Source organism: Manis javanica, chromosome 11 (assembly GCF_040802235.1).
Source record: "Manis javanica isolate MJ-LG chromosome 11, MJ_LKY, whole genome shotgun sequence".
NCBI classification, from domain to species: domain Eukaryota; kingdom Metazoa; phylum Chordata; class Mammalia; order Pholidota; family Manidae; genus Manis; species Manis javanica.
The window spans coordinates 90,571,091-90,597,033 of NC_133166.1; the positions used below are offsets into that span (position 1 = coordinate 90,571,091).

Here is a 25,943-nt window from a genome sequence, read left to right on the forward strand (position 1 = left end):
TGAAACCCTCAGGCAAGACACTAATACTCCAGGAGAAAAGAGAATTTTCAGAAGGAAGGAAGAGTGAGATCTCACCACTTGGTCTCTCACTGCTTCGGTTCATCCCTTCTGTGGACACAAAATCACTTCAAGATTCTTGTGTCATTTTCATAGGCCACTATTAGTGATTAACACAGTGATGTGCACATTCTCATGCTCAGAACAATAAAAATAAATCCTATTAACATTCAAGCCTGTTAATGTTTCTCGAGAGCCTCAAAAAATGCAATCCCCCTGATATTTTCACCCACTTCTCTTTTGTTATTACTCTTTCCTTTTCTTAATGTAAGCATAGTCCACAGAGCAATAGAAATATGACACAAATGAAAACCACTGTGGATGAAATTGGAGCCTTCTCTATTTTTCCTTTGATGTTTCTGGTTTCTGTGCTAGAAGAGTGGAGTGTAAAACATTTGCTGCAAGCCTGTTATATGGTAAATGATACTGAGTTGATACTGCAACAACTGATACTGAGTACTTACTATATGCCAGGCACTGTGCTAGGCATTTTGGTAATTCACAGAAAGGAAAATGGGAAGTTAGATGTCCCAGGGTCTCCTCTAGAGGGAGGTTCTGCTGTGCTTTACCCAAAGCATCTTAACCCCACTGTCTCCTAAGTGGAAGGGAGTGGGGAATGGGAAGAGGCTGCCTTACGTGTCAGCTCCAAGACTTACCTCTCTCCCAGGCTACAGCTCCCGCAGGGGCCTTCCAAAAGTCTAATTTTCTCCTTAATTCCAGGCAAGTTCTACTCAATTCCAGTGAACTTCAGAAGCACCTATAACATGCCAGGCACCATGCGAGGCTCTGGAGAAACAGCTGTAAACACACCTGTTACTGAGTAGAGCACATGGGGTAGAGCTGTTGCCTTTAGTGTATGCAAGCTGGCACTAAAGAAGGTTCCCTCTGAAAACTGAAACTCAGAGGGAGCTGGGCTGGTGGGAGGAGCCACAGACGGTGAGTCCACAAGCCTGGCTGTGTGACTTCCTGGATGTTCCACAGGCCAAGGGAAGTTAAGGGCTTCCTTGCTGCTTTTATGGGCAGATGCCTTGAAATAATTTGAGAGATACCAGAAAACATCCCCTTTTCTACCTCCTGCCATGACACCTGCAGTTCTACAGGCCTTAAAGCCTCTTCATTCATTGAGAGACCATATTGGATCACCACCTTCTAAGAAGCATGGATCAACCAAACACAACCAAAAAGTAGGTACTTAAGTGCCAAGCACAATGAACACACACACACAAAAACCTGGACTCACATTTTAAAAGAAAGGCTTATAACTAGGTAATTATAATTTAGTGAAATATTGTAATCATAGCAGCATTTATTTCAAGGAGTTATTGAAATCTTTGTTCAGGCACTGTGCTGCATGTCAGAGATGGGATATAAAGTAGACAGGCATCACTGCTATCATGAACCTAATCTTGTCATCATGATGAGGAAGAGATTTTTTTTTTGTAAATGTGAACAAATAAATTTGTTAATTTTAGATTGGTGATTATGTGATGTCATAAAAAATGATAGTTATGAACAACTTTGGATAAAGAAGGATGGACATTTTACCTGAGGCCTAGAAGATAAAAAAGAACTACCATGCAAAGACTGAAAGAGTAAAACTCCAGTAGAGGGGACCACAAAAGCCAGGGCCTGGAGGAGGCAATGTTCTCAGCGTTCTTGAAGAACAGAGCCAGTGTGGGAGGGGCTGAGCCTGCATGATGGGCGGGTGAAAGCAATGGGCACAAACATAGACACTGCCAGTTCACTGCCTCTAAGTGACGGTAACAGTTGGGTCTTATCAGAACTGCAACAGAAATCACTGGAGGATTCTAAGCAGGGAAAGGGCCTGATCTGATTTACATTTTTTCGAGATCCCTTTGTGGAGAAAAGATTGTTGGGAAGCAAGTATGGAAGCACGGTGGTTGTTTGAACCAGGCAGTGGACGCAAAGGGCTGTGAATGGACTTGGTATTTATTTTGGTGGGAAAGCCAAGTAGACTTATTAACAGATCGGATGTGGCACAGATCGAAGGGAAGGATGGGAAAAAAGAAACAAGGCTGATAACTTTGGGGCATTTAGATGGATGAGTGAACATCCATAGGTGGAAGCTAAATTTTAAAACATGGGTGTCATCCGCCTGTTTGTGTTGATATTAGTCATGGTATTTGAAGAAATCATTTAGGGAGAAGGGGGAAAAAGTGAATAGCTTGAGGATTAAGTGAAGGGCACTCAATGGTTGGAGGTTGAACAGAGAAGAACTGGCATAGGATGCTATGGGAAGCAACCCATGGAGAAGAAAAGCAGGTGAGTGTTGTGCTGATGCCACCAAAGGAGGCGGGTGAAGAGCGATGGAGCTGCCAGCTGAATCAACTGTTAGGAAATCGATAAAGGCAGTCAAGTGCCTTTTGGACTCAGCACTGTGAAGGTCATAGGTAACCCTGACCTCCTAGGCTTCAATGCTGAGGAATGGGCGAACGCCCTGATACCCACCCTCACCATGTCCATGGTAGCTCCCAGGGAAAGGGTGTTCCCGGCTGGGGCGAATCCCTTATTAAACCGAAGTAAGTCAAGGTGAGGGGTAGATTGGGAGAAGCCATGTTTACTGCTCACACCTTGCTCAGATTCACTAGTTAGCCCCGTCTGTGTCCCCCGGCTGCCGCTCGTGCTTTGCTCCCTCCAGCCAAGGCTCCATTCTTCTCCTCTGGCTGCATCTCCCTTTGACTCGGCTCCCGTGCTTCTCCTCTGGCCATGGCTCTGGTCGCGGCTCACGCTCTACTTCCCCACCTGCCCTTTCCAGGCGGAATTCCACGGTGACTGACTGGCACTAGACCAGTTAGGTACCAGGAATAGAGGGGAGGAGAGAATGGCCATTTTCTCTTCACCCCTTGTCCCAGATCTACAGGAGGCTTGGCAGTGGTAAACACCTATTGTTATGTAAATGAACTGAGGCCAGGCGGGAAATTCTGGAAATTCTGCCATTTACCCCACAACCATCCAGTCTGCCTGACCTCGTGTTTTTGTCACTCCAGAAAGCCCACACTCTAGACTTGCAGACCTGGCTTTGCAACCTGCCTCTTCCACTTACTACCCACACGAATTTGGGCAATTTAACAATCCTTTCTAAGTATTAGTTCCCTCTTCTGTAAAATGGGAATAATGGCATCTTATAGCATCATCCTGGATGTTAGATGTCTGTATAAAAGCATCGGGCACTGGAAAACGGGGTACTCAAGAAGTGGTAACTATTGCTTTCAGTATGATTGTCTCTATGTGGCTTGTCCAGTCTGTTCCTCAGAGGCAACCTCCCCTCTTCTCTGTGTAACTGGCACGTCTGCTTGACAAGTCCGGCCACAGAATCACATTGTCTAACAGAGTACCTAACATGAGCTACAAGCTCAATTAAATGTTTATGAAAGTGACAACTGGAGGGAAAATAGTTGCAGTGTATCCATAGACCCCCTCAGAGAATTAAAGCAGAGGGTAAAATGATCAGTTCCTTCCTTCAGACTCTGCAAGGACACCCAGGGCACATACTGTTCCAGAATTACTGGAGGACTGAAAATAGACTCCTTTTCCCATTATTAGAGACCAGAATGCACTTTCTAAAACTTACCCAGGAATTACTCATTGGGCATTTTCTATTTTATCACTATTCTCTCAAGTAGAAATGTCAGTCAGAGGAAATCAGACTTACTGAGATGATTCAAAGCTTTATTGAATATGCTTTACAAGTGGACATTTTGATTGACATATCCAGGTACTCAGGATAAATCAGAAAACCAGAGATTCATTTTAAGACCTAAAGCAATCCTGCTGCTCTTAAAACCTTAAAGAAAAGCCTTAAGTCTCTTTATCCCAGCACTTCTTACTTTCATTTAGTGACACCCGTTTTAGACACTCCTCGTCAGAAAGAACTAAGATACTGAGGGTTTTTTCCCAGCTCCTCCTATTACCAAGCTCCATCTTAACCACCACAAACGGATCAGTGGAAAGAACATTGGACTTAATGCCAGAAAATCTGTTCAAATCAAGACAGTAACACTTTGATTACACACTTTATGTTTTAAATGTGTGTTTAATGCCTCTAGCCTTAGTTTCCTCATCTGCAAAAGGATAACAACACCTTACCAGATTGTTTTGCAAACTAAAAGACAAAATATGGGGATGTAATTTACAAATTATAAAGCACCATAAAAATGGAAAGTAGCACAAATAATTTCCCTCATGTGGAGTATAACAACAAAGCAAAATTGAAGGAACAAAACAGCAACAGACTCACAGACTCCAAGAAGGGACTAGTGGTTCCCAAAGGGAAAGAGGATGGGGAAGGGGGTGGGAGAAGGGGATTAAGGGGTATTATGATTAGCACACATAATGCAGGGGTGTCATGGGGAAGGCAATATAGCACAGTGAAGACAAGTAGTGACTCTATAGCATCTTACTCTGCTGATAGACAGTGACTGCAATAGGGTGTGTCGGGGGAACTTGATATGGGGGAATGTAGTAACCACAATGTTGCTCATGTGAAACCTTCATAAGATTATCTATCAATGATGCCTTAATAAAAAAACAGAAAGGTAGCATTACTACTCATATATGAAGACAGCTCATTCATTTTTCAATGAATATTTATTGAGCATTACCATATAGCAGACATTTTGCTGGGCAGTAATGACACAAATAAAAAAAATATGTATCATTGGCCCTAAGGAGCTTAGATTCGAGTGGGGGAGAAGCATGTGCCCATGTGGCTACAGGTGCTAGGGAGCCAGAATGAGCCTGCAGACTGGAGTCTGGAGAGGGAGTATGTTCAGAGGGCTTCCTGAGAAGGTTGACACTGGAATTGTCTTACTATTGTCTTACTACAGATTCAAAAGCAAGAAAACAAATCTGAGTCACTCCTCTGTGAGGTACTGCACACATTCCATTGTCCTGGGCCCCAAGCTACTTCAGAAGTGGCCCAGTCCCTAAGGCAGAGTGTCTCAACCTCAGTACCACTGACATTTTAGTCTGGATAACTGTGCTGTGGGGAGCTATCCTGAGTATGATAGAATATTTGGCAGCATGCCTGACCTCTATCATCTAGACTTCAGTGACATCCCCATTAAGTATTACTGTCTTAAGGTCATAAAAACCAGTGCAGGGGGTTCTAGGTGAAATTCATGCAATCAGTGCAAAGCTTATACTACGTGCTCAATGAATGAATGAATAGTGGATGAATGAATGATGCAAACAAATGAATGAGCTGCCTGAAGCCCCTTTGACATATGCCTTTGGGTCTCATCCATAAGAGCCCTTGTTAGTAACAAAGTAATAAGGTGCCCACGTGAGAGGTGACAATGGCACTATATCCATTTATACAGTGCTCTATGCAAATTGAATGATTTTGGGCAAGTTGCTCAAACTCTCTGAGTCTCAGGTCCATCAGTTCTTAAATGAGGATAATAAATCCCATCTTGCAAGGTCATTAATAGAATTAAACGAAATAACTGATGTAAAACATACAGCATTAGAAGTGGAGGGATTTGGTGCTATTTAAAAGGAATCCTAGCACAATGGCCCATCTCCTGCCACTAAGCTTTACCTGTGAAAAGCTCTAGGGTACTTTGAGCATATACTTTTTGGTTATAAACACGTGGAGAATGCACAGGAACTGACATATCCACTGTCTAACTCATCTCTCCCCTACAACCAGGTGAGTTAAGAGGCCCAGAGAGTTGTGACTTGCCCAGGATTCCACAGCTAATTAGCACCTCCCTGAGCCCAAACCCTCAGTCAGCACTCAGGACTGGCCAGCCACCTGGCCACAGGCATCTCCATCATCCAAAGGCTTGTTTGCGTAGCGAGTTTTTGGAAAATACTTGCTGTATTCTGTGTTCTGTAGTTTCATATAGACATACATGACCAGATCGGGAAATTTCTTCTGAAAATACTGGGAAGGTTCTCCAATTACTGACTTCATCCTGAGATGAAACATACATATCTCAGTATGCTTGCCCCAAATTTCTCTTCCCCTCCTCATATCATCTGGCCCAGGAGATCTCTTTCTCCCTTAATTTCCATAGCAGAATGAATAAGAGCTTTGGAATCTGACAAAACAAGACTCAACTCTTGACTAATCGTGAGAACTTTAGCAACGTAATTTTTACAAACGTCAGTTTTACCATCTATAAAACGGAGATGATATGGTCCCACAATCCCTAACCGATGATTTCAAAATCCAGTTTGCAGCTAACGTTTTTGACAGCAAAAGCTAATTTAACTAACATAAGGCTACTTTTCAGACTTTCATCACCCTGCATTCCCTTTGCCAGCTGCTGTGTCCTGGGCTTCTTCACACAAAAGAGCCACAGCTTTCTTTCTGTTCAAGGGAGCTCAGCAAAAGCCAAGAAGGAACATGAGAGCCTGCTGGGCTTGCCCAGTGTTCATTGTAAGACCCTTGTGATGACAATTTTCCAAACAGAAGGGAGGCATTGCTTTTCTTAGATCAAAATTTTCTTCTTTCCAAAAATTGCAGATATAAACTTGGAATTGGACTCTCTAATCCTCCTTTCATAGATGACTTACAGGAATGAAAACAGTACTTACTTCTTATTCTTTTCTTCATTAATGTGTTCTCCCAAATTCCGGATGAACTTGAGCAGATCACCTACAGTGTCCTGATAGAAATTGCCTTTTTTTTCATAAAACTTGTTCATTTTTCCTAGGACATAGTTGTCGATCTAAACAACAAAACATTATGCAAAAATGTGGTAGCAACACAAAAAGAATCCTGATGAAATGTTAATACAAAAATGCAAAATACAAATTTGAATATATGCTACTAATTAATGAAGCAAATTAATAAAAAAGAATCAAAGTAAATACTGGATGCCAAAGTCCTAACTGTGGTTGTATGTGGGATTATAAGTAACTTTAAATTCTTGTATCTGTTTTCCAAGTGAACTGTTTTCATAAGAAATTTAAAGATAGAAACATGGTTTAGAATATCTTTGGCTCTACACTAGGAAATTTGCTCATTATACAATACAGTATTTTAATCCTTGTGGCCAACTGTCCAAATTTGTACTGGGTTACATTTCCTGCATGAAGAAGGCTGCCCAGACTGAAGCCAGGCCCAGCAGCTATTGCCAAAGTGAGTGTGGTTGCTTTTGTTTTGTTTGAATTAAGTTTCCAAATGTCACATGATTCTCCTTGCCTCAAGATATCCCAGGGCAACTTCTCTCATATTAATGCCATTCTTTCTGTGCTTGCACCCTTGTAGATGGCTCTCATATTTAGAAAGAATTTGGAGTAAGGGAACAAGATGCAACAGCCATGAAGCCAAAGGTCCCTCAGGAAGAGTATCTGGTGACTAGACCAACACTAGTGAAGCCCTGCTGCGACTGCCCACGCAGAGCACTTGGGGAAATGCTGAGCAACGTGTGTGTGCAGGAAGGGGCGGCAGGAGGATACGATGGAAAACTGGGTTCTATATCTGTGCTGCCAAAGACTGATTGTGTGACTACAAACATGGGCAAGTCACTATAATCAGCAGAAAAGCAAAAAGGGAATTAAAAGGTAAGAAATGAAATCGATCCAAATTCAACATAAGTCAGTGAAGTTGAGGGGAAAGAACCAGTGTACTGGAAAACAAAAGAACAGGGCTTTCTTTCCAGCTCTCCTTATCTTGGGCTTCCTGGTCCTAGGTATTTTGGGTTATACCTTGAAGCCTCATTTCCTCAGCAATTAAATGCGATGGTGGGCTTGATGGCACCATAGTTTGTCCAGTCAGCAGCTTTAGCACATGGCCTCTGCAGCCAGACTGCCCAGCTTCAAATACTGCGGCACCCCTCTGAGCCTTTGGAAAAAAAAAAATTACTTTGTGCCTCAGTTTACCCACCTGCATAATGGAGATACCTGCCTCAGAGGTTGTTATAAACTGTGGTAATTTACATAAAGTCCAGAGAACTCTACCTGCCACGTAGTTAGCCCTACATCATCAGCTATTACTATCATCTGCTCCAGTTTCAAATTTCTGTTTCTACAAGTTTAAGTTTTAGCTGAAGGTTTATAGACATCCATTTAGCAAAGGGTCACAGCACACCTACTCTATGCCAGGAATACAATAATGGACAAGACAATGGACAATCCCTGCCTGCAAAGAACTTAGCAGGGTAGCAGGAACTATGGACAGTAAGCTGGCAATTATGAATGTAATGTGCAGTTTAGAGGAAAACAAGGGAAGAAAAGCAAAATGAGGCCCAGAAGCAGAGGTGTGGGAGCCACAGTCCTAGATCACGGTCAGGATAGGAGAGCTGTCGGTCTCCGTCAAAGACGGAGAATCACGGAGATTAGGAATTCCCCCATAGCGCTTGGCACATCTCTGGGGTACACAGCATGTGTCACACAGCCATTGTTTCTGTGGGTCTCCCGGCCCCACGTGGACCATGCTGTACTCTGCTTTGTATTCCCAAGGCTTTGCATGAGCCTAGCACACAATTGGTGCTTGATAGACATTTCCTAATCAATAATAATGAAAGTTCTATATAGAACTGAGTAGATCGAGATAGTGATAAATTTTTTCCATCCCACTCTATTTAAGTTAGATGGACCTTTTCTCAAAGAGGAGGAATTGGAAAGATCATCTTTTCCTTGTAGTCTGTTTTCTCAGGCAGAATGTAGATGTGTCTGTGGGTCCTCAGAGCTGGGCTGTTCACAGGCAGGGAGGCAGCCAGTCTCCCCCTGGACTGAAAGGCTGCAGCCCCTCCCTTGGGCTAAGCTATATTCGGTCAGCTGCTCTTGTCACTGTTGTAACAGGATTACTAGCCAGGCCTCTCTCAGAAAACAAGACTTTAGGGAAAGAGCCACAGAAAAGGAAAAGCTTGCAGGGTGTGACAAAGCCAGCCCAAAAAGGAGCCTGGGTGAGAGTGTGTCAGGGGTGCCTGGCCTCTGCAAGAGGGAGCAGAGGCCCCAGAGAGCCCATGCATTGGGCCAGGCCAATAGCATAAAAAAGGTTAAAAAACAAAATTACCCATTACACAGATTCTATTCCAGGAATAACTTGGCAAACGTAGGAATTATTCATACCTCATTTGTCCACTGGGCAAAACTCGTGGGATATTCAGAAGTTCCAGGCTTCAGTAGCTGGAGGATCTTGCTTTGAACTTTCCCCACTTTGATGTCAGATTCATTTCCCACATCCCTAAGGGTCCTATAGCGGCTGAGGATGACAGAATTACCATGGTCATTTCATTCTTCCCACTCTTTCCAGAAAGAAAAAAACTGTTGGATTTTGGTTTTTGATAAAAGTAGTAAAACTATGTCTCTAAAAATTCTGCATGATGGGAAGGCAGCCACCAATCTCTCTCTCTTCCACTCTATTCTATTCCATTTCATTCTATTCTATTCCATTCTATTCTAAGTCTAGTATATTCTTCAGAAGAGAAAACTGAAATCCAGATAGGTTAAGTCACAGCTCCAAGAATGCACAGCCAGGAATTGCCAGGCTGAGCGAAAAGCCTAGGTCTGATGATTCCCACATTGACTGCTGCTGGCACCATCCCACCATGATGGTTAATTTTGTGTTAGTGTGACTGGCAGGTGGGGTGCCAGGAGAGCAGATTAAATATTATTCTGGTTGTGTCTGTGAGAACGTTTCCATGTAAGATTAGCACATGAATTGGGGGACTCAGTAAAGCAGATGGCCCTCCCAACGTGAGTGGCCCTCATCCAACCCACTGGGCCTGGGGAGAACAAAGGGCGTAATCCTCCCCTTCCAGCCTGATTGTTTCAGCTGATTGTTAAAACAATTGAAACCTGATTGTTACATCCATCTTCTAGGGCCCTCTGCTCCCCTAGTTCTCAGGCCTTTGGATTTGGACTAAACCAAACTATCAGCTTTCCTGGGTCTCCACTGTGCCAATGGCTGATCCTGGAACTTCTCAGCTCCAGTTTTGCATGAGCCATTTCCTTATGATAAATAAACACAGGCACATATACAAGAGCATCACTGTCTCCACTCTGGAGGCCTGGGATATACACTCCAGTTTTAATTACCTCTCCCAACTCCAAAAGAAGGGGTGACCCAGCAAGCCGCTCAGATGGTCTTTCACTTTTTCCCCAGGGCAGAACAGGCGATGAATGAGGCTCCGAGTCTCCTCATCTGGAGAAAGCTGAATCACCTCTTCATTGCTTTTATCCTTCAGTGTCTCGAAAAGGATGTTTCCCTTCCTTACCACATACAGGACCAGCCGTCCAAGGGCCTGCACAGAAACCACAGATCAAGCCAGAGGTGTTTATGAATCACTGCACTCTTTGGGTTACTTTGGAGGGAGGTTCAGGTTCTGAGGAAATGGAAAATGGGAGGAATCTCGAAGCGTCCACGAGCTGTTAAGGAGAGAAGACACAAATTCATGCACAGACAACTCTTCAAGGTAGTATATTGGCCACACCGTTGAGTTTTACAAGAAGCGAAAGACAATCCTGGGCCAGAGTGGTCAGGGCAGACTGCTTAGAGCCAGAAGGATTTGAGCTAGACCTCACAGGATGGGAAGAATTTAGGTAAGCAGGGGAAAGGGAAAGATTTTAAATAAGGGGAATGCCAAGAATCCGGCTGGAAACTGAGCCTTTGGGTTGGGGCTCTGTGTGGCAGCAGGCCCAGATCCAGCAGCACACAGTGACGGCCGCAGGAGTTATAGGCCACGGAGGCAGGAAAGGCCCATAGGGAGGCCAGGATAGGAAGCTCCTGCACCAGGCAAGAAGCTAAAAATCTGGAGTCACAGAACCATAAAGGCCAGATGTGGAAGAAGAGCTCTTACCTATTGGGTTGAAAGTACAGCTCCTGGGGAGTTCCCTGGGGAACAGCTGCCCTTATAGTGTCGAATCAGCCCCCGAGCTTTGGTCTGCAGAGGCCAGCCTATGTCTCTGCTGTCTCCTCAGGAGAAACAGCCATTTCAGGGTCTTAACCTTTTTGGGCAAGTCTAGTCTCTTTTGGGCTGGGGGTCAACCCCATCCCTCCCATGCTTTTCAGATGGCCTTAGTATATGGCTTCCTAGTCGCTGAGCACACAACTTTGAATGGCATGGGAAAAGAAATCTCATTAGGTAGAAAAAGCCTCCTGCAGGAATTTTGGAGATATTCTGGACACCTGGAAGTAATTCTAGAAGAGGTAAGGCATGCTTAGTTTATTTACTATTTAGCTAGTGCAGGAAAAGAGATTCAGAGAGACCCGAAAGGAGCCACAGCAACAATCTATTCCACACCAACCCAGGGAAATGTCATTGTGTGCAAGGCAGTGAGGGCAGTGTGCCCTGGGGGGCATCTTTAAAGTTCTTTCCTTCCTAGATAGAGTAGGAATGTCCTCTAATTGGCCACAGGGAATAATAATGAATGAAATTACCTCCAGATCATTCTTGATTCCTTGTGGATCTCCGGCTGACTTGGTGCTTTTATCAAAATCTGCCAGGCAAACAGCATTCTTGGAATCTAAGGGATAGTTAGCAGAAGTGCATTGAAAATCCTTACCGTCCATGTTATGGGTCATTAATTTAAATAATTTTGTAATAACAACATGCAAAGCATCATCTCTGAAGTAGGCAATAATAAAGTTTCTATCTGCCTCTTTTCCAGGCCAGGGGGTAAGGAAAATGAGAATAAACTTAAGCAGTTCCCCATTCAAGCAATTTCCAAAGGCAAAGCACAGATTTTATAAAGAAACTGGTGGCAGGAGTGAAGGTTGCCTCCAATGGCTGCAGAACAAGTCCAAGATTGCATTAGCATAGTGACCCACCAGATCAAGCCCACCACCACATCCCATTGGGACACTGTAACCAGTTGTTACGATCAACTGTGTGCTTGTAATGAGTCCCTGCCTCCTTCACCTTCAGAGTTTTTCTCCCTTGAAGGAAGCCACTGAGTGCTCAGAAAGAGGGAGGCATGGATGACAAAAGTCAGGTCAAAGGAGGGCAAGTCAATGATTTGTCCTCGAAGGGGCGGCCTCTGCTTCTGGCTTGAAGAAGTCTGAGAAGGCAAGCTGGGTAACCTGAGAAGGGATGATGGCCAGTGCAATTGTGTGCTTCTTGAACCCCTTTTATTCTGAACTTAGACGCCAAAGTTGCATGGAAACCCAGAGTCTAACAAAAATGAACCCATCCAAGTATTCAGCCGGTGTTTCGTGAGGGGGAAAATGATGGTGACAAAGGGGAACACAGTCCCAGCCTTAGAGTTTAGAGTCTCTGGGTGAAGAAATAGACAGTAAACGCGTAATTACACTGAAAAACCAAAAATTAACTGCAATTTTGAAATACTACCAAAAGTGCAGGTGCTCTGAAAGGCCCTTACAAGAGGAGTGACATGGCTGTGTGCGGGAAGAAGCGCCCCTCAGGGAAGAGACACTTAGAAAAGATGAGCAGAATCAGGGCGGACGAGTGGAGTGGGGAAGAGAGAGAAGAGAATTCCAAATAGGAATTCCTGAGGCGGAATGGAACCCAAGAGCCCCACTCTGACGGAACGAAGGCCCGAGTGCCTGATGATGAGGTCAGGAAGCAGCCTGCGGCGGTGATGAAAAGGCAGGTGTGGTACAGTCAAAAACCAGGGATTGTTTCCAGTTATTTGAAGCCATAGATTCCCCTCACTGTTTGCATTTCCTGCTGCTTAAAATTTGAAAAAGCCTAATGGAACACTTCATATCTCTGTTAACACTCATTTTTTTCTTTACAGGCCCCAATTTTTACTTTTAGATTCATCAGGTATTGTTAAAGTGCTATAAAAGTTTTAAACACCTGCACTTAGTTTCTGTGCTTATTTGATCACAGACTGTTACCAAACAGTGGATAGGCAGATTGGCGGGAAATCCCATCCGGCTGCCCATAATTAAGATTGTATTAATAACAATTAAGTCCTCTTTTATTTCGCTCTGGTCTGGAAGGCTTAAACAAAGGAAATGTATTTCTCATGGTCCTGGATGTTGGAAATCTGAGATCAGGGTGCCAGCAGGGTTGGGTTCGTGCAGAGGACCCTCTTCCTGGCTTATAGACCCCCCTCTTTTTGCTGTCTTCACATGGTGGGAAGACAGCTACCTACCTCTATGACCTCTTCTTTTTTTTCTGATCTGATATTTCATTTACTTTTTGGGAAAATAGTTTCCAAAATGTTTTAAATCAAAAGGACCCACAAGCCCAAAGATAAGGATCTGTATGTTGATTCAACCACTTTCTCCCTTGAGTCCTGGGACAATGGCGGCAAGAACAATGAAAGCCAGGGTGTGCAGACACAAGGAACACTGGCTGGGTCACAAGAGCTGCATCCCAGAATACAGGGTCTTCTTTCTCTCAGTCGCATGAAGTGAGCATGCTCAGGAAAGCTATGAAACTCCAGAAAACCTGTAGATGAGTTGCTGGCAGTGACCCTGAGTTCTGCAATTCTCAACTCATGAAAACACAATTGCTGGAATATCTGTGGATGTCTCTTTTTTTTTTTTTTGGCTCTGACATTTTTTTCTAATTAAAGTATCATTGCTATACAATCTTATGAAGGTTTCACATGAAAAACACTGTTGATTCAACATTCACCCATATTATCAAGCACCCCCCAACTGGTCTGCCGTTACAGCCACTGTCTATCAGCGTACTAAGATGCTATAGAGTCATTACTTGTCTATGACCTCTTCTTATGAGGGCACTAATCCAGCCAAAGCAATCTTGAGAAACAGCAAAGCTGGAGGCATCACACTTCCTGATTTCAAAATATATTACAAATCTAAAGGAATCAATAGTGAGGGATTGGCACAACACCAGACACACGGGCCAATGGAATAGCATTGAGAACCAGAAATAAATTCATGCAAATAAAAACACACAACTAGTATTTCACAAAGCAGCCAAGAATATTCAATGGGGAAAAGGTAGTATCTTCAAAAAAATGATGGTGGGAAGACTGGATAGTCACATGCAAAAATATGAAATTGGACTCCTATCTTACACCACTCACAAAAATTAATTCAAAATGGATTAGACTTAAATGTAAGACATGAAACCGTAAAACTCCTAGAAGAAGGCACAGGGGAAAACCTCCTTGACATACCTTGTTATAAAACCTCCTTGTTAAACCTTTTTGAATGTAATACCAGGAACATAAGCAACAAAAGCAAAAATAAACAAGTAGAACTATATCAAATGAAAAAGCTTCTGTATAGCAAAAGAAATGATCGACAAAGTGAAAAGGCAACTTATGGAATGGAAAAAAATATTTGCAAATATCTAATAGGGGGTTAATAAGAAAATTCATACAACTCAATAGCAAAACAACAAATATTCCAATTAAACAATGGGTGAAGGACCTAAATAGACATTTTTCCAAAGAAGACATAAAAGTGGCCAACCAGTTACATGAAAAGGTGCTCAACATCACTTAATCATCAGGGAAATGCAAATAAAAACCACAAGGAGATATCATCTCACACCTATTAAAACAGTTATCATTGAAAGGACAAGAGATCAGTATTGTTGAGGATGTGGAGAAAAGGGACCCCTTGTGCACTGTTGGTGGGAATGTAAACTGGTGCAGCCCCCATGGAAAACAGTATGGAGGTTCCTCAAAAGTTAAAAATACAACAACCATATGAACAATCATATCAACCATATGATCCAGCAATTCCACTTCTGGCCATATATCTGAAGGAAATCAAATCACTGTCTTGAAGATGTATCTGTATTCCCTGGTTCACTGCAACATTATGTATAATAGCCAAGCATGGAAACAACCTAAGTGTCTGAGTGTCAGTACGTGCATACATATATATATGCATGTATGTGTTCTTCATTATGTGTATTATATATATTATGTATACACAGTGGAGTATTATTCAGCCATAAAAAATAAGGAAATCCTGCCATTATGACGATGCAGATGAACACTGAAGGCATTATGCTAAGTTTAATAAGTCAGAAAGACAAATACTATTATGATCACACTTATATATGGAATCTAAAAAAACTAAACTCATACAAACAGAGGATAGATTGGTAGTTGCCCATAGCAGAGAGTGGGGGAAATGGCTGAAGGCGATCAAAGGATACAAACTTTCAATTACAAGATGACTAAATTCTGGGGATCTGATGTACAGGGTGGTGGCTATAGTTAACAATACTGTATCATGTACCTGAAAGTTGCTGAGAAAGTAGATCTTGAAAATTCTCCATACACACACATACAAAATGGTAACTGTGAGGTGATGGATGTATTAATTAACTATACCGTGGTAACCATTTTGCAACATATATATGTATAAAATTATGACACTGTACACCTTAAACTTACAAAATAAAGCAGGATAAAAAATTGTGATTATGAAAAAAAATGCCCCAATCCTATTCATGAGGACTCCACCCTCATGACCAAATTATAACCCAAAGGCCCTGCTTCCAAATGCCATCACACTGGAATTAGAGCTTCAACATATGAATTTAGGGGAACACAAATATTTGGTCCACATCAGCTATTAAGTAGGTTCTATCTCTTTTCCTTTCTTTTTGCATCCAGGTTGCTGATGTCAAGCTGATTCTGGTTTCTCTGTAGGCAATTTGTTTTCTCTTGGTAGTTTTGAGTTTTTCTCTTTTTTCTGACTCAGTGGGTATTTTTTCCGTATCTTAAGCTCTTAGTCTTTTCAATAAGAGAACTATGCCTAACTAGCTCTGGACTTCCTCAGCTTGTTTGTTTGTTTGTTTGTTTTTGCTTCAACTTTGTTCTCCCTCTTCTCTCCCTCTGGAATGCCTGCCAACTAGAATATCTGGCTCTAATTCACGATTCTAAAATTTTTTAATGCCTTCCATCCCTTTATATTTTTCTATTATCTCAGAGGGGAATTTCAGGTAAATCTTCTGGCTCATTAATTTAAAATTCAATCCAGTCTTGAGTTTTTGAAACTTAAATAGTTATACCTTTAATTTCCAAATTCTCTGATTCCTTTCACAATGCTTATCCTTGCTTCTTGGATGAAATAACCTCTCTTTGTTCTCTGGTTTTACTAATTATACTTCCTTTATGTCCTAATTCCCAGAATCTGTGAATGTTACTTTATATAGTAAAAGATTAAATTAAAAAGGGATATGGTAGATGTTACTAAATTAAGAATATTGAGATGAAAGAGATTTTCCTTGGTTATCAAGGTGAGTCCTAAATGCAATCACATGTGTCCTGATACAAGGGAAGCAAAGGGGGATTCAACAAAAGAAGAGAAGGTAATATGAGTAGAGAGACAGAGATTTGAGTAAGGGCAGCTAGCAGCTATCAGGAGCTGAAAGAGGCAAGAAACAGTCTCCCTTACAGCCTCCAGATGGAATCTAGCCCTGCTGAAATCTGGACTGACGTAATATTTCTAGTCTCCAGAACTGTGGCAGAAAAACCTTCTGTTGTTTTAAGCCACCAAGTTGTGTTAATTTGTTTCAGCAGCTATCAGAACCAAACACACTTAGTTAGCTGTGTTTCTTTGGATGTAAATTCTTCTGTTTCATCCATCTCTTTCATGGTTTTGACATTCCTTAAATATCTTAAGTGTTTTTTTACTGTAAGCACTGCACTGCAATGAAGAATCTCTGATGTCTTGTGAGTTGCTTCTGTTAATGCCACCCAACAGAGGGAAGGGATGGCAGCAGTTATCAGAGCTTCTGCCTTTCATATTATTCAGTGAAACTCAAGAGTAAGCAGGACATGCCACTTAATAGGGTGCTTTGGCAGAATTGTATGCGTTTAACTGCTTTTTGTTTCTCTTAAGATCACCTCAAGTAGTACCCATCTGCCAACATACAGGCTGGGTCATGGATGCTTGGTTCCTGGGGAAGGGGGATGCACAAGTTTGGCCTTCCTAGTTTACACCGCTACAGAAATCTGCCTGTTGGCTGGTCCTTTATCCTTTCCTGCTCCTGGCTTACATTATTTTGAGTGGTCCTTCTTTGCCCTGTTCCCACTTGAGTAATATTTAGTTGTGGCTTCCTGCATTTTTCCTGGGCTCCTGTGTCCTTCCTCAGTCCCATCCTATCCATGTTCAGTCTCTCTATGAGTCTTGAAAGATTTTGTCTTGTAAAAATTATTTTTTTTATTTCAATCACAGCTATGAATTCATTGAAACATCTTTTCCTATCATTTTAGGGATTTAATACAGGGATAGTCGGCGGTATGTTTTAGGTTTACCACTTTGAAGCAGAAATATATTCTCTCTTGTTCAAGGTTAAGAATGGAAGAGGTGGTGCTAGAAATTCCAAAGAATAGGGAGTCACAAGTTATTTTTCTTTAGAACACGAGACATGACCCTTTGGCATCAAGATCAGCAGTTAGAACTGGGAAGGACCTCGCCTGTGGCCGAAACTCGAAGACTCTGCATCACTTGGTACAGCTGCACCTATGTCTGCACCTATTTGTCACTCTCCACAACAGTCACTTAAAACCAGGAAGGAGTACCCTACCACCTGTCCTCAAACCGAACTCCAGATCCCAGTTGTTTGCTTATATATATCTACTTCTCTCCAGGTCTCTCCCAGGACCTTAACTATTATTTCCTGCCTCTTCATACCTGAACCTTTTTCCTGTTCCCTTATACCTTGCTTAAATCTCAATGCGTATCTATCTGTACGTTAGGTATCTGCTTCTGCTTAGCCCTATAGACAAGTACCCGGCCTTTGCTGAGCATCCAAAGTGCACAGATGAGTTGTCTATTTAACACACTGCACTTACACCTAACAACCTTAGGAAGGAGGTATCCTCAGTCTCAGATGAGGAAACCAAGCCTCACAGAATCAAGTGCCTTGTTTGAGGTTCCAGAGCTACAAAGTTGGTGGCACTAGGCTGCAAGCCCCCCGAACATGGCTAAATCCGAAGCTCTTACTACTGTGCCATCTTGCCTCCTGGGACTTTACACTCAGCTCTACTTGTTTCCTTTCATGTTGCCTTCATTTACTTTGTTGTACCAGCAGATTCTGGCTTGTTCTGCCTGCTTGTAGTCTATTTTACTGCATCACATCTTGTCTCAGCATCTCTAATTTTGACCTCCATCTTGCCATGAAGTTTCACAGTATCTGTCACCTTGCCAGAAGCAACACACCTTCAGGAGTCTCTGACTTGCAGACTACTTAGGAATTCTAATTTCTGGAACCGGCTCCATCGGAAATATACCTTCATATATGTATTTGCCAAGAGCAAAACAATTGTAGACTGGCATTTTGTTGGCATCTGCAACCACCATATGGAGTTTATAACTGGTAGCAGGAGAGACTGCGCTATAATTATGAATTTGTCGCACTCTTCCTCAAACTGGGTAATCCTTTTATTCTAGTCCTTTATTCTAGTCTTTTCCTATCCATAGTGAAAAGACCCCCAACTCCAAAAAGACTGGAGACTCACCTATTAAAATGTTTTGTGGCTTCAGATCCCGGTGAGTGTATCCACACAATAGGTGTAATTCTTCAACAGCTCTAAATACAGATGAGAGGACATTCCGGGCAAACTCATCTTCGTTTTCCACAGCCTCCCCTCCATGCGTGGCCAAGTCCTCCTCCAGGGTCCTCTCACAGAGGGCGAGGCACACATACAGACACCCATTATGGCTCTCACACCCATAGAATGCCACCAAGTCACTGTTTGTTCGGCTGCTCTGCAGACAGGAGACTTCCTTATGTCCACGTGTGCTACCTTCATAGAATCGCTTCACAGCTACCTCTTGCTCTTCATAGAAGCCCAGGTAGATGCCTCCCTCAGAAGTGTCAGCAATCTTATATTCTTCATCAATAAAGATCTTGAGTTTGCCAATCATAGGGCGGTACATCACATGGAGATGTGTGAGAGCTGTCCCCCACCGTGAGCTCTGAGGCTTCCAGTCCTCAGCAGGAGGATGAAAATATTCTCTGGCTCCATGAAGGACAAGAAACTTTGCAAGGGAATGGTCGTAATTGCGCCTTGCTAACATAACAAGATCCCCACAATCCGCGCTGGCTCCATGCTTGCACAACAATTGGGCGATTTCCTTTAGTTTGAGTTGGACAGCAAACAGCAGTGCTGTGTTGCCCTCTCTGTCTGTATCATTGATGTCTATATCTTTTCGTTCCAGAAGCATCTGCACCAAATCCACGTTCTTCCTTTCCACTGCCAGGATCAGGGGTGTCTTCCCTTTTTCTCCCCTAGCAGTGACATCAGTCCCATGGTCCAGCAGAAGTTGAGTAATGACTTTCACATTCCTATCATCAGAGTTCTGAAGAGCATGGATCAAAGCATTCCTGCCCATATTGTCACAGACTGTGACATCTGCCCCCATCTCATTAAGGAGAATCTTTACAACCTCTAGATGGCTTTTTTTAGCGGCATCCATGAGGGCTGTGGCTCCACCTTTCCTAATCCTCTCTTGCTCCTCCTTTGTCTTCCGACGCAAATTCACCTTTGCTCCACTCTTGTACAGAAACCTTAAGGCTTCCACGTTACCATATACAGCAGCTTCCATGAAAGCTGTGAAGCCATGAGAATCACACTCATTCACATCTGCTCCTTTAGAAAGGAAAAGCTTGAGTAACTTCACATTTCCCACAATCCCAGCAAGGATGAAGGGAGTGGCCCCATTCCTCTTCCTCAGACAAGGGTCCGCACCATAATGAAGCAAAAGACTCGCAATGTCCTCCCTGGAATTTTGTACTGCATTATGCAGAGGTGCCCAGCCCCAATCGCTTTCCTGGAAATTGACATCAGCACCCCTTTCCAACAATTGCTGGATCAGCTTGATATCTTCTTTTCTAACAGCTTCAATCAGTAAATAATTGTCTTCCACTGAAGCTCTTCCATTGCAGCAGGGGGTAGATCTGTCCTGGAAGTCAGTATGTTTCTTGGTCTCCATGGTGATAAAATACCACTGGCTACAATGTTTTGCCTTTTCTTTGAGAAAATGAAAACTTACTTCTTTGGGCCACCATCACATGGAACTCATAGAAACTCCTGTTAGGGTAAATAGGGATTACCAGACCAACAGTACAAGGAAGGAAATACTCTTGGAGTCTTCTGACATTACCTGGAGATGAGAGAGAGACTTTGTAATTTTATAATAGTGAGAAAACATTTGAATCAGATTAATTTTACTAGCAACATTAAATGTAAGAAAATTATTACTCTATACACTGCCCAGAAATAGGTGGTGTTAATATTGTAGTTTACTTCTGTAGATTTTTTAAAAAGTTAGGATCATGCTGTATAAAAGTACCTTTGCACCCTGCTTCCTTTCACTGAATGCCATACTAGAAATAATTTCCTGTATTATTGCAGTCTTTTAAAACAATTTTAATATGCCATTAGTTATTCATTTCCCTATTACTGAGCAGTTTTTAAAAATAATTTTTAAACAAGATTTTTAAAATTAGAATTTTTAACAAGTCTAAATAATGGTGCATCAAATTTAGCTTATTTTAGCTTGTTTTCTTATGATAGATCTTCTAATTGATTTCTTATATAGATTTCAAAGAACTGAGCAGCTGGTCAAAGGATATGACTGTTTTTAGGGTTCTCAGCCCATAATAATAAATTTCTTCTGATGTCATATAAACACATTGTTACTAGAAATAGGTGGTGTCTTTAAAAAAACAACAACAGAAGCCTCATTTAATAGGAAAAAATATGTTTTTTGCCGATTTGCATTTTTTATAACACAGGAAGTTTGATCACTCTCAGCGGACTCTGGCCCCGGGTACGTGTGCTGCTCCTTAAAGGAGTATAGTGTAGACGCTGGCCTCAGCAAGACCTAGGTGTAAGCTGCTGTTACTTCCTAACTGTGTAGCCTTACGTTATTGAGTCTCAATTATCTGTTCCTTCAAATGGGGCAACAATAAATATAGTCACCGCCAATAAAATACAACCCGAAAGTATGGAAGATGTTAGGCATTCAACACATGGTGGAACTAATTATGTCCCACTAGGGGAAAAAAAAAACAACATCCTACTGTCCCCACCCGTCTGCATATACACATTACACAAATAGGGAAGGGAGGGGGCAACTTGGCCCAACTGCTCTGATTAAGCTTTGAAAAATATAGATCCAATTCAAGCATCAGACAGCACCAAACGGTTACCCAAATATTTCTAAGACTGCATCTGGAACGCCTTCCACACAGCAACCGCTTTCCAGCAGTCTCGCCCTCTGGCGGTCTCAAAGCCTCCACCCTCACAGGTCTAATCAATTGTGCTACAGAAGCTCAACCACCAGGCCATGAAACCGTCATGCCAAATGTTTGTGTAGATAAGTCCCGTTGCAGAGGCTGTGAGATGATCTGGTGTAAAGATGCAGAGCAGGAAAGAAAGTCAAAGAAACTCCCAGTTCCTTTAAATATTCAAGTCGAGAATAAAGACAGCCCAGCAAAAGCCCGGCCACGGCGAAGTCCCGCTTGCAGTTTCGTTTTCTCCGTGTGCCCCAAGATGCCTGATTAGGAGACCCAACCCTGCAAACCCGCGGGCTCCGCGCTCCCCGGCCCTCCCAAGCCCCGCACCGCGGCGCCCTCCGGTCCCCTGACCGAAAGAACCCTTAAAAGAAAACAATTCCGCAAGCTTTTCCAGCTCTGCTCCTCTGCCCGTCTTACCTTCTGAACTCAGACGCCTCCTCTCACTCCTTCGGCAGCAAACAGTCCTCACCGGAAATCATTTCCTCCGCGGGACGTCAGCGGGCAGGGCGGGGCCGCGAGGAGGAGGGTTCGGCACCCGCCCGCCTTCCCTCCCTACCCCGGACAGCCTCCCCTCCGCACCCCGGACAGCCGGAGCTGAGCTTTTCCTCTAGGGGAGAAAAAACCGTGCCTCTCCCCCGGCAGCTGGTGGCTGATTAGAAATCCAGGACCCTGCTGCCGGCCTTTCAGCCTCTCGGGTCAGAGCATCTAGCTCCATCCTTACCACAGCTCCAGATCCCCTATCTTCTTGAGGGAAATGAATGGTAAATAACATTTACTGGGCACCGACTGTGTGCCTGGCACCATGCGCATTGCTTCACAAGTGACATGGTCCCAGTTAAGCCCTAAGAATCTCGCTGCTGATGAATGAGGCTCAGAGAAGCTAAATAAGCCCAGAGCCCCAGCTCCCTCACATCTCGGGGTGCTCAGCTCGCTGCCCTGAGGTGGTGTTGATGCCGGGGTTCTTGTTCACGAAGCCGACGAAAGAGCTTCACGAACACTCAAGGTAGGAGAGCAAGGTACAGGCTTTTATTTAGAGATAAAGTGAGAGGACAGAGCTCCCGGCTCACGCCAGGAGGGGACAGGAGAGTCCCTGGTGGTGCGTTGTCTAGTTGTCTAGGGGATTTATAGGCAGCTGAGAGACTTAAGAGCTAGGGTGTGGATCCACCAGATGGTCTCTAAGTGTTTATTTTTAAAGAGACACTAAGTTTCTTATCAGTTTTGCAGACTATTTTGTGGAGTTAAGATAAAAAATTTACTGCTTTGATCCTTTCTTAGAATAGCAGTTTCTTGGCTTGGGAGTATATCAGTCAAGGCTGCTTGTCTTGCTTTCAAGGTGAGCTGAGTTACTAACTTGATTAGGGCTGGAGGAGGAAAAGCAGCATAGGGCAAAGTTAAAGATAAACTGGGCCTTTTAGCAGGCTATAAAGTAAATTTTACAATGCCTCATTTAATTGACACAAACAAGACATGGGCTATGCTGAGGTATTTTCTTATCTGGGGGATGTTCAAACATTCCAGGGCAGGTTATTCCTGGCTTTTTAGTTTTAACTAATCTTTACTGAAGAATGCTTATATTCCTAGTTTAATATTTTACTTTAGAGAATTAATGTGACTCTGTCTCTGTTTAATTGTTTAATATGGAGTTTGGGTAGGGGTCTTTTTCCAGAGGCCCTCTCCCTACTCAGACTACACCCACGGTCCCTGTCTCAATGTGGCCCCCTCAGAAGGGCACAGGGCTGGCAGTCTGGAGACCTGGGCCTGCAGCTGGAGCAATGGCTGTTAGCGGACAGACCTCAGGCAGGTGGTTTAACCTTGTCAGGCCTCAGTTCTCTCACGTAACGTGGTTTGTAAGGTCCCTGCTCTAGAAGTTCTGTTCTTGCCATTTTCCCAGCACTCAGATGTATGTGTGTACCTAATGCTGCAGTGGGAAACATTCGTGTCCTCAAAGAACATGCAGTCTCTCTAGAGACATAAACCCCTGACCATCTTGAACCAGGAGAATCAAGCTGGGGGTAGCCCAAGAGACATGCAGAGTCTGACAACTCTCATGGCAGGAAGAGACATCAGTCTGTCCACAGAGACCGCAGCCACTAGGCGGGGTTCAGAGCTCCAGACTCTGAAAAGTCACAAAGAGCAGAGGTGAGCAAGCCCAGGGGCGGGTGGGGATCCTAGGTGGAGAACTTGCAAACAGAAACCAAGACCAAGGGCAAACAAAGATGCTCCCCCCATCCCTCTGGTTCCCCTTCCTATAGCCAAGAGGTTAGAACTGGGGCACAATCCCTCACCCTTTCCTTCTTTTGACCAGAAAGATCCCTAAGACTGCAAGGATTGCCTCTAAGTCTGGGAATGAACTGTGCTTAACTTACCAGAAGCCCTTCTTGGATCTTGGCAAGAAGACATGGGGTCATACTGAATCAAATACAATATTGATGTTCTCACTACTTCATCATGACTTTGCTAACCAAACCTAGACTTTCCCCCTTTCCTTTGACTGTAGTAATCATTTACCTTATTTATTCTGTGACCTGTTAACAAAATGAAAAGATGAGAAAATAGAGGTGAAGGTAAAATAGGAAGTTAAAATTTAAAAAAAAACCCAGGAATGTTCATGACACAAGCAATTATAAAGTAGATTCTGAAAGAGTAAACAAAGGTGTAGCAGGAAATACAGGCAAAGGCAAACACCAGGCACACATGTAAGGCCAAGCTAGCACTTGAGAGTGAATGGAGGCTATTGCTGTGTCATTCCTTGCACATGGCGGAAGTAGGAAATGGCAAGACCCTTGCAAGCCGATGTCAAGGCATTAAGTCTCCAGAATGTTTCAGAGCAATGATGCTGAAACCAGACCACCTAGCATCAAATCCAGATTCTTCCACTCTGCTAGAAAGATTACAAAAAAGTTTTTTCAACTCTCTCTATACCCATGCCCTTTGCAATTCAACTTTGTACTTCCTCTAATTAAGGAGGAGAATCTATTTCCCTCCTTTAATCTGGGCTGGCCTGGTGACTTGCTTTGCCCAATAGAAAGTGGCAGAAGAGGCAGTGTGCCAGTTCCAGAGCTAAGCATGTTTTTGTCTCTTGGAACACTGCCACAACCATACAAATGAGCCTGGGATAGCCTGCTGGTGAGAGAGGCACTTGGCCCAGTCACCACCATCACCCAAGTCAACAACCAGCTGATCCTCAGATATATGGCTAAAGCCATCCTAGACCAGCCAACTCTCACCAGCCCACCAGCTGATAACAGATGCAAGAACCTGCCACACTAAAATTAGCCAAGCAGGGCTCAGGTAAGCAGGAATACCTAGCTGGCCCACAGACTCATGAGTAATAATTGCTTATTATTTTAAGCCATGGGGTTTTGTTATGCAGCAATAGCTAACTGATATAGCCACTTGTTAGATCTCTGAATTAGAGCAATTCATTTAAACGTTCTGGGCCTCAGTTTCTACATCTGTAAAGTGGGGATATTAATAATAGTAGTAGTTACCTCAGAGGAATGTTGTGAGGATTGCAGAAATTAATATATGTGGAGCAGTTAGAACAGGGCCCATTGTATATAAGTAGCTACAATTTATTGGGTACTTACTATCTAGGGAGCACTATGATCTTTTAAATAAACTTTCCCATTCTGTTTTCACAAAAGTCCTATGAAGCCAGTACTGTTATTATTAACCGGTTACAGGGGAAACCCGGGCTCTGTGAACTGAGTAATGTGCTGAAGGTACTCAGCTAGTAGGTAGCAGATGTGAGGCTGAATTCAGTTGTCCTATTTATGAGCCTGTTACCTCAATCATTGAACCACATTGTCTTGAAACTACCCCTTGGAACTGGAAGATGGAACTCTCTCTTAAGTGGAGGCCCATTAGAAATAAAAGATTAATGCACACATTATTGCTTGTTTCAAAGAATTAAATCATTGTCTAGGTTAGTGACCAAAGCTCAGAAATCACCAACATTGTAAGTCAAGAGACACATTTTCTCAATGAGGGAGACACAAGCTCCATTATCTAGCACCTGACTGCAAGACATCCCTTACCCTTGGGGTCATTCCTCAGTTATTTACATTTCAAATCGTTCTTTCCTTCCCTAAAGCAATTTGAATAGCTGGACCAATTTAAAAGTTTCAGTGGTAGGAAATTACCTTGAGATCAGTGCTTAATACACTCTGATCCTTTTTCCTTTTACCTAAGAGCTTCAGTTTTTAAAGTTAATTTCAGTCCCATTCACTAAAGACTTTTTAACCCCTGTACCCGCCAGGCTGTCTTAGAAATTAAAATAATAATTCTAATTTCCATTAAAATTTTACATCCTTATTAAAATACATGAATAAACAAAACTACAAACTGTATCTCTTGGATAGAATTCCGAAGGAAGGAGCCCAACTAGAGAGGATGAAAGACAAGCCATGCCCGGGGAAAAGCATGCATTGCCTGCTCTGGTCACAGGGGGGCAGCAGAGGGTGAGGAATGGTGGGGGGCGTTCCACAGGCACCGGAAGCACAGCCACTGATTTGGAAACAAGACTCGCTGACCTGGATTTGAGCAAGTACTGTCTCAACTAATCGCTCAACCCTCAATTTCTTCATCCAAAAACCTGGGATTCCCTGCAAATTAGATGAAACACAATGTGGAAACAGCTCTTTGAGACTTAAAGAACAGTAGAATCCTGACTTTGAATCTTGGTTCTTCCATTCCATTAAAAAAAGTCAATACATAGTTACTGACTGATGCCCACTGTGTACAAGA

The 25,943-nt window shown here is 43.0% G+C and overlaps 1 protein-coding gene across 2 annotated transcripts; it reads right to left on the bottom strand.

Moving 5' to 3' along the window:
* Positions 1-3,730: 3,730 nt before the first annotated feature.
* On the bottom strand, positions 3,731-21,742 carry RNASEL (ribonuclease L). Of its 2 annotated transcripts, XR_001851414.3 has the most exons (8): positions 21,612-21,742; positions 18,409-20,056; positions 11,417-11,502; positions 10,075-10,280; positions 9,106-9,238; positions 7,741-7,876; positions 6,625-6,758; positions 5,805-5,999 (listed from the first exon to the last, which is right to left on the bottom strand). XR_001851414.3 is itself a non-coding variant. In XM_017648601.3 (7 exons), the coding sequence occupies exons 2-7, from the start codon at positions 19,883-19,885 to the stop codon at positions 5,819-5,821; spliced, it is 2,217 nt and encodes a 738-aa protein (XP_017504090.1). In that variant the 5' UTR covers positions 19,886-20,056; positions 21,612-21,742; the 3' UTR covers positions 3,731-5,818. The 2 variants fall into 2 exon arrangements, 1 of the variants encoding a protein (XP_017504090.1); XM_017648601.3 differs by lacking the exon at positions 7,741-7,876 and having other exon boundaries at positions 3,731-5,999.
* Positions 21,743-25,943: the final 4,201 nt, after the last annotated feature.

What these genes read in the sequence shown, in the direction of transcription:
- RNASEL (XM_017648601.3), bottom strand. Translation starts at nt 19,885, where the DNA reads ATGGAGACCAAGAAACATACTGACTTCCAGGACAGATCTACCCCCTGC. An exon ending in GCCACAAAACATTTTAATAG is followed by an intron (nt 11,503 to 18,408) that starts GTGAGTCTCCAG and finishes ACTATCCCTTAG; the next exon opens with ATTCCAAGAATGCTGTTTGC. An exon ending in GAATCAAGAATGATCTGGAG is followed by an intron (nt 10,281 to 11,416) that starts GTAATTTCATTC and finishes GTTTCTGTGCAG; the next exon opens with GCCCTTGGACGGCTGGTCCT.